This window comes from Arachis ipaensis, chromosome B08 (assembly GCF_000816755.2).
Source record: "Arachis ipaensis cultivar K30076 chromosome B08, Araip1.1, whole genome shotgun sequence".
In the NCBI taxonomy this organism is placed as follows: Eukaryota; Viridiplantae; Streptophyta; class Magnoliopsida; order Fabales; family Fabaceae; genus Arachis; species Arachis ipaensis.
In genome coordinates this window covers 9,809,377-9,818,772 of record NC_029792.2, presented here as the reverse complement: position 1 = coordinate 9,818,772, position 9,396 = coordinate 9,809,377, and the positions used below count along the sequence as shown (strand labels likewise).

The 9,396-nt window shown below is 35.3% G+C and overlaps 1 protein-coding gene across 1 annotated transcript in view; it reads right to left on the bottom strand.

Moving 5' to 3' along the window:
- LOC107610489 overlaps positions 8,122–9,396 on the bottom strand; it is a 6,616-nt gene continuing 5,341 nt past the window's right edge. Inside the window, exon 4 of the mRNA XM_021108107.1 lies at positions 8,122–8,220. Within this exon, the coding sequence (XP_020963766.1) occupies positions 8,122–8,220 (99 nt within the window). The remainder of the gene's footprint in view (positions 8,221–9,396) is intronic.

The window sequence follows — 9,396 nt, the reverse complement described above, 5'->3', positions numbered from 1 at the left end:
ATAATGGATCTAGATTCTTTAAATTTTAAATTTAATTTTAAAGGGTAAAATATGATCTATCACTATTTATTTTATAAGTGGGATTAAGAGAATACATAAGAAAAAAATATTCAATAGTGAAAAATCTCACTTTATTCTCTAAAGTGAGTCTAAAATTTAGAGGATCCAAATTCAAAAATAATAATCCGATATATAGTAGAATAATCAAACTTATAATAGGCCAATAATTAAACTTGTTTAATTTAGAGCAGTATAATAAATAAAAATTATAAGATGGCAAATACTTATTTATAGCAATGACTAATTAATGGATTTATTTTATCGGGCCTGCTACATACAAGTTTACAAGCATCCAAGTTGGCCCAGCCCAAATCGAAGACACGCGCATAAAGAAACATAACATGGCGCGTCAAAATCACGCGCTCAACACTACAACCGTTACGTATGGCAGACTTTTCCACTTCTTCCACTTCTCAAAATGCTTTGGAAACAAGGAAACGCTCCCATTTTCGAGCAAAAATCAAAGTTCAAAATATACAAATCGTTGTTCGAAACCTCCATCAAAACAACATCAAACTCTCCGTGAAGAATCTGAAGAGAAAACAAAGCAACAACACTCAACGTAAGTTCATTAAGATTACTGTATATTTTACTTTTCTTCTACGTCGTTCTTCTAGGGTTTACTATTATTGTTGCTTCTTTGTTACACTGTTCTAAGTTCTACGTCGTTCTTCCAAGTTCTACGTTGTTCTTCTAAGTTCTACGTCGTTCTATGTTCTTGTAATAAGTTCTCCTGCTATTGTTGTTGATTTTTGGGGGTTTATTCCGTAGATTGGGGGTGAATACTACTTGAACTTGTAATGTGGCTTGATATTGAAGCATGTTTGACTGATATCTGACTGATATATATGGATGTATCTGAATAATATCAATGGGTGTATCTCACTGTTATCAATGGGTGTATCTGATTCTTACATATAGGTGTATCTTACTGTTATCAATGGGTGTATCTGACTCATATATGCATGTATCTTACTAATATCTCAATTAATTTGATATCTTACCTGAATGCTGCTAGCTAAAATATCTCATGTTTCAGGGGATTGTGAAGATGGCGGAGACAAGAGCAAGAGAAAAAATGAAAAAAAAAGAAAAAAAGAAAAAAAACAAGAAATCAAAAAAACAAAAAAAGGAAGGCGAGTCCAACATCGTCTTCGGAGACAGAAACAGCTACTGACAGTGACACTTCTACCTCTGAGTCTGAGACTCAACAAGACTCAGAGGATTCAGCAAGAAAACACCCCAGTAAAAAGGAGAAAAAGTAAGTACCATACTTGGGTGTAATTTCTTTTTCGAGTTGGGTGTATTTTGTTGATCACGTTGGGTGTATTTTTAGTATGTTCTAAATAATCATTGTTTGTCTTCCAGAATGGACTCCAGAAAAAGAAAGCAGAGGCAAGAGGAGTCAGATTCTGATTCAGAATCTGAATCTGAACCAAGTGATGAGTAATGTCCTGAAATTATTACTCCTTTCTTTTGGCTTCATTATAAAGATTTCGTGTATTAACTGAAGTGTCTATTATTAACTTATAGGAGCGAAGAATCATCACCTGCAGAGAAGGAGAAGAAAAAGAAAAAAACAAAAACAACACCAAAAAAGTAAGCACTTCTTTGCATAATATTTTGTGATAAATTTAATTTTTTATTTCTGATTGGTACTCTTTTTTTTTCACCCAGAACACAACCAAAAAAGAAAAAAGTTGTCGTGGAGGATTCACCTCCTAAAGAAGACCAATACTTTGACGGGTACAGTACCTCGTAAGCTATATTACCGTCTATCATCGTAATTATTTTTGTTAACATCTTCTTTTATGAATGTAGTGAGACATATGAAATATCAAGTGACGAACTGGATGAATGGCTAAGGGAAAACGTTGATAAATCTGCTGCAGAAGGGTATGTCTTGCTGGGGTGTCTATTTCAGATTTTGGTGTGTGTTGTTTGCTAATAATTGTTTCTTGTTTCGCAGTGAGAACCAACCTGACCTGCGATCGACAGAAGGTCGCTATGTGTCGTCTGAAACGTAAGAAGCTTTATTATTTAATAAAATCTTGTTATCATGAATTGGGTGTGTCTTGTGGTACCATTTGGGTGTATTGAGTGGATCATAGTTTGGTCCAAAGAATAGCAAGCAGCGCGGCGAAGGGAAAAAACACAAGTCCACAAATTCAGAGGGAGACTGGGGGAGAAAGTTCTGCAAAGTTTGAAACTCCTAGGGAAATGAATCAAATTCCAGATGATATGAAACAAAAGTGCTACATCTGGGGGACGAGACTGAAGGAAGATGCAGATGGCAATACTAACGAGTATGAGGAAATGTGCACTCTGATTGGCCAAGGAGAATACATTTTGATGAGAATGCACCTTGCCTCCCTCCAGGGAAAAAGTGATATAGAATCTCAGGTAATATTAGAATAACATTAATCTTTTTACACCAAAGTCAATTACATTGCTTATTAATGTAAAATTGATTTTGGCATATATTTCTAGATTGTATCTGCCATCTGCCTCATCCTCAACAACAAAAATAAAAAGAGGTTTAAAGAACAAATATACTGTCTCCCCCCCGATATTGTGGTAAGTGTTACTTCTCCGAACTTTGGGTGTATTTTCTGTATTGATTTGGGTGTATTTTTTACGTTCCATTGGGTGTAAGTTTAGTATTTCATTTCTTGTTTCGCAATTCTTGCAGTGCATGGCACTTTCGGATCACCCAAACGGGGAATTCGTATCACTGAAAACGAAAAAGGAATTCAGGGTGGAAGCCTACCCGAGTTTCATTCCCTTCATAGATAGAAAAAAATTGACTTCGCACCCATATGTAAGTTTTCGTTTGCTAAATTTGTTAGTACGCTTATTTACTTATTTGCAAAATAAAATAACACACTATTCACGTGTGGCAATCCTTCAGATTTTTGCCCCTGTCTGCTACTCGGGGCATTGATGGTTATGGCTGATAAATACAAGAAAGCAGAAATGTCAAATACTTGACCCGCTACACAAAAAAGCTCCCACCGATGAGAGAAAGGCCATTAATAAATTCACTGTAAGTTGCCTCTGTCTTCTTTACTTTAATAGATAGGTCTATTTCTTTAGTTCTGATGGGTGTATATTGTCCATTCAGTTAGGTGTATCTTGTCCATTCATTCGGGTGTATTACTGATTTGTTTTCGTATTTAAGGGATACGTATTTTCAAGATTGATAACATATACCGGCGGGGAACCTCTGCAGAAAGGGGAGAGGGAGAAGGAAATTAAATCACCATATGTTAAAATATCAGGCCAAAAAATAAGGTATAAATTTGTGACTCTGAACATTAAACTTTTGTAAATGAGATTTGAAATTTATTTTCTTCGTTTTCAGCTATGACTGCGCTGTGTACGTTATGAAGTGGATGGAGTTAATTGAGCCGGAAAACATCAAAAAGGGGAAGTATCAATGGGATAATTGGCCACCAGGCTGTAAATACACCCGAGGGGACATACAATTTACACCTCTGCTGCAGATTTTAAAAAGACATTACCTGAAAGCCACTTGTTGTCCTCAAGACCAAAATTCAGCAGAAAATCGTTCCAATTCCTATCGAATGAGTCTTTGCTATGATAGTTCCAAACAACTTGGCTCATTTCTTGTTCGATATCGGCATGTCCCTTGTACCCGTTTAATTTGCTTGGAATCTTCTTCATGATGTGCCAAATACACCAGCGGTGAACTGTTGTTGGCATACAGGCCTCTAAAGCCCTTTTCATGGATGCGCACTGATCGGTGAGAAACCCTTTCGGAGCGTTTCCTCCCATGCAACGAAGCCAGCTTTGAAATAACCATTTGAATGATTCAATTTCTTCGTTCTTCATCAAAGAGTATCCGAGAAGTGTTGACTGACCGTGGTGATTCACCCCGACAAAAGAACCACAAACCAAATTATACCTGAAACAAATTACCATGGTCCAGAATGCAAAATCATTAGTTAGCATATACCCAATGAAACAGCCAATATACACCTCTTGATGAGTTTGGAAAACTCTAAACTAAATTGATGATGATCAAACATTATTAACAGCAAAATTATTAAGCTAATTTTGGTTAATGTGTTAATTAAAATAATTTTGTTGTGCAGGATTAATATTGGGCCGAAAACAAAGTTATTAGCCCAATTTACACTCAGCCTTGGTTTTAATAACAAAAAAATGACGAATCCAGCAAGTGTTAGGAAGCAAAAAAGGGGCTAAGATTCAACCCCCCTTCTCTTAGCCACTGAAACCATCAATTGGTATCAGAGCTTGGTCTCAAAGAGATCAAGCTTTGCAGCTTGGAGTAAAGATCCTCATGGCAGAAAACAGTGGCGCAAATGTGGTGTCTTATAATCTAACTGAAGGACAATCAAGCAACAGACCCCCTCTTTTCAATGGGAAAAATTATACCTATTGGAAGGAGAGGATGAAAATATTCATACAAGCAGTGGACTACAGACTTTGGAAGATTATACTCGAAGGGCCTAAATATCCAACTACCACAAGTGCAGAAGGAGTTGTTTCTCTCAAACCAGAAGCAAGATGGACCGAGGAAGATAGGAAGAAGGTGGAGTTAAATGCCAAGGCAATAAATCTATTCAATTGTGCTATCAGCTTTGAGGAGTACCGACGGGTATCAAGATGCACAACGGCAAAGGAAATCTGGGACAAATTGCAAATCACCCATGAAGGAACCACCATTGTCAAGAAGACTCGGGCAGATATGCTAAACAGAGAATACGAAACGTTTGCAATGAAGGAAGGAGAGTCCATTGATGAACTCTTTGAACGTTTCAATGCTATCATTGTTGGCTTAGATGCTCTGGGAATTACACATTCTGATTCTGTGCTAGTGAGAAGAGTGTTGAGATATCTCACAAAAGAGTGGGAGACTAAAGCTTTAATTATTTCTGAAAGTAGTAGCCTAGACTCCATAACACTTGATGATTTGAGAGGAAATCTTCTTGCTTTTGAAAATACCTATTTGAAAAAAGATACAAAAAAGAAAGGAATTGCATTTTCTTCTGTGACTAACCCCCTGGATGATGAATCCAGTGATAACTCTTCTGAAAATGAGTTTGTTTTATTTGCAAAAAATTTCAGGAAAATGGCTAAGCTCAGAGGCAAAGGCAGCAGCACAAGGAAAGTGAAGAAAGACCTCAGCAAGGTAACTTGCTACAATTGCAAGGAAATGGGGCATTTCAAATCTGATTGTCCCAAGCTGAAGAAGGAGGAAAAGCCAAAAAGAGGAAAGAAGAAAGGACTGATAGCCACATGGGAAGACTTGGAGAATGATTCTGATGATGATGATGAAGAAACCGAGACCAAGTCACAAACATGTCTCATGGCAGACCACATAGATCAGGTAGTTTTTCATAACCCTAACACTGAAGATCTCCATCTTATGATAGACCACCTTTCTGAAAAAATAAGATGTTTTCTGCTGGAAAATCAAGAACTTGAACAGCAAATTACCATTCTTAAGGCCGAAAACAGTTTTCTAAATGAAAAAGTGAGAGAGGCCGAAACTGCTTGTGATCTTGTTGAAGAAAATAAGCAGTTAAGAGCCCAAGTTAGGAGCTGTGAAAGTAACCATTGTGTTCTTGCATATGTGGACTGTTTTAAACAAAATGAAGAGTTGCTTAAAAAGGTTAAAAGACTTGGCCAAATTTACACAAAGTTCTGAAAGTTTAAATCACATCTTGGCTAGTCAAAAACCTCTTTATGATAAGGCTGGGTTGGGGTTTCATAAATCTAAAATTTCACATTTTGAAAATATTGCTTCATCTTCTAATGACACAAGATTTCAAGATCCCACCTACTTTAACAAAAAGGCAACTCCAAGGTTTTGTAGACTATGCAAACGGAATGGACACTTTCCCATTCAATGCTTTTTCGGTGAAAGAATGGTTGGTGACAAAGTTTATAAAATTGTTTTTGATTACAATGGCTTAGGACATAGAAGATGGTTTAACGTAAAAGGATCCAAAAAGATTTGGATACCTAAGGTTACTTAAGCATTGTTTCGTAGGTGTGCCTAGCATCCAAAAGGAAGGAAAATGTGTGGTATATGGATAGCGGATGCTCTAGGCATATGACCGGAAAGGCAACCTTCTTCATAAAGCTTGATGACTATGATGGAGGACTTGTCACTTTCGGTGATGATGCAAAAGGAAAAATTGTGGCTGATGGGAAAGTTGGTAAAAACTTTTCTTCTTGTATAAATGATGTTCTCCTTGTACATGGCTTGAAACATAATTTGCTTAGTGTTAGTCAACTTTGTGATTTGGGTTTTGAAGTTATTTTTAAGAAATATGTTTGTTTAGTTGTGTGTGAAAAAACTGGGAATGTTCTTCTTGAAGCTAAAAGATGCAACAATGTGTATGGATTAACTCTTGAGGATTTAAAGGAACAAAATGTAACATGTAACATATATTTTGAATCTTAAAAATGGCTTTGGCATAGAAAGTTGGGATTGTGCACCGAACTCTTGTAGAGAAACCTACAGCCTTGGCGTAGTTCCTGTAAAATTTTCCAGCATCTTCAAGGGTGGTAAAGGTCATTCCGACCTTTGGAACAAGCTCGTCATCAACAACCGAGAGAGGCTGCAAAATACACTGTGTCAGAACTGTGAATACACCCATAGATATGATTCAAATACACCCAATCATGTCTAATACGATACACCCGAACCGCAACAACTCAACTACAGAATGACTTTTAAAGCCATAAACTATAAATACACAGGCTGCAGAATACACCATCTCAAAAACTAAAAACACACCCAATCATGTCTGATATAATACACCTGAACAACAACAAGTCAATTAAAATAACAAAAAACCAATAAAGTGTAGATACACCCACACTTCTAGCTAAAATACACCCAAACAAGAATTGATCTACACCCGAGCGTCTGCTACAAATTCCAGGTAATTAATCACAACTAATACATTGAATCGACAGATTCAGATAAACGTGTTACTTTCACAGTTAATGTTCAGCAATTTTTCAACTACACAATGCTATACAAATTACTGAAAGAAAATTCATACTAATCCTATGTAAATCAAACCTCAGGAACTTCGTTAGATTCTGACTCATAATCCACTTCGCCTGCATTCAGCTGAGAATCTGAGGTTGAATGATCCATTATCTTCAAAACGAGATCAAACTTTGATTTCAAAAAACAACAAATAAAAAATAGAAAACGAAGCTCGAGTTGCAGAGAGAGAAAAAGGTAACCTAAACGAAGAAGATGCTAGTGAGAAAAGGAGAGGAAAAGAACGATGGAGAAGAAGGAGGGAAGACGCGCGAGAAGAAGAACAACGAAATCTCAAAATAACGAAAACGAAAAAGGAAAGAAATATTTTAAATCTGGTAGTTAAATATACGCGTGATGTTATATAGCACGTGTAATCAACGTACCTGAAGCAGCGCATATTTTGATTTTATTGTTTAATGAACTTGTAAAGCATACAAGCCATTAGGGCTTTCCGTAAAATATATTAAATTTTAAACTTTTTGGTACTTAGAGTTTCTTACTTATTTTTTGAATAGCTGCGATTGGCTAGACACCACAGAGGATTTCGGAGATATTTCCGACATCTTGACCATTAGATAATGTGGTGCTATACATTATAAGATTACTAATCAAAATAGTTAAATAAAAATTAATTAATTTAAGAGTTTAATTTTGATACATTAACAACGTAAATCATTTTATACCGTCGTATAATCATATTTATTTTTTTTAGATAATTATTCATACAGTCAATGTAAAAGATAATTATTTTTATTGATTTAACGTTATGTAATTAGATATACGTATAAAATTATATCAAAATTAAATTTTTAATTTAATATATAAAATATACATGTATATAATATATTTATGAAAAAACAATACATTTAACAAAAAAAAAAAGAAAAACAAAACAAAACATGTGGTGACTTCGATGCCTAATTGCCTATAGCTTCAGCTTGCCTTGAGGACTTTAGGAGGCCAATGTTTCGGAAAAAATGAAGCAAAAGCACACACTGACGTCATCAGGCATTTGCTAAATTTAGAACTAGGGGTGGCAATGGATATGGTTTGGAGTCAACCCTAATCCTACCCGCTCTTAATCCGCAGGTATCCGATCCTACCTGCGAATTACATAAAAAAAAAAAATAATATTATTATATATTTTGATAATAATTTAAAATAGAACTGATTTTTATGTAAAAAAAAGTTTATTAAATTATCAATTAATGATCTTCTTTTAATGACTAAATTTTTTTTGCATTTAATGAGAGGTCTTTGGTTCAACATCCACTTAACATATTTTTATATAAGTATATAACATATGCATATATAGAATGCGGGTTGGTCGGGTAGGGTTGAGGCTCAACCCGCACCCTACCCGACTCGCACGAAAATCATACCCGCACCCTACCCTATCCGCTGCGAATCGAGTTGGCAACCCTACCCGACCGAGTGGAGTCGGATTGGGTACCCGCAAGTAGGGTACATGTTGCCACCCCTACTTAGAACTTAGAACCCATCGGTCTAGTTCAGAGCGGTTTTTCCTTAGTTTGACCAGCAAACCAGATTTGACCGGTTTGCATAAATGGTCCATAATCATAACAACATAGCAAGTTAGCAACGATCGAACCTTACCGAGTTTGATAACAGTAATATTTTAATTATTTTATTTATCTTAAATTTTAGATCTTATTAAATCATAAATTTTTAATTTTTAAATTATTAATTTAAAATTTAAAATTAATTTTTTATTTTTTTATATTGTATTTGACCTCACTTATTTTATTTTTTTATTTCAGGGCGTAATATTTGACCTCACTTTGTCGCTTTTATTTTTGTCTTGGTTTATATTGTTGGTTGGACTTCTATCTTGTAAGCTCTTTCCATCCATAATGAATGGCAAAAGGCCCAACTGCCCAAGACCCAAGTCATATCCCAAATAGAGGGAGCAAAAAGGGTAGTAAGTGGTACAATTCTTTTTTTAGAAAAACAAGCCTTCTGCTTTAGAAATTTTATTGACCCAAAAGCAATAGCCTTCCTTAACTAAACCAACCCAGAGTACAAAAAAATAATTTTAAAAATCTCTAGCATTTCCACAACTAAAACACCCTAAAACCGTATAATTTTTCATTAATTAAAAATGTAGGATTAGTTTGAACTTGATATGAATTAGTTGTAAAATGCGACTGTGGCTACAAATATGCCTCATGCCGATAAAAGAAATACTATCATTCCTCTGTTATATATGATCCACGTGTATATCTTTTGTAATTTGTTTATGGACTTATTTTAATTTA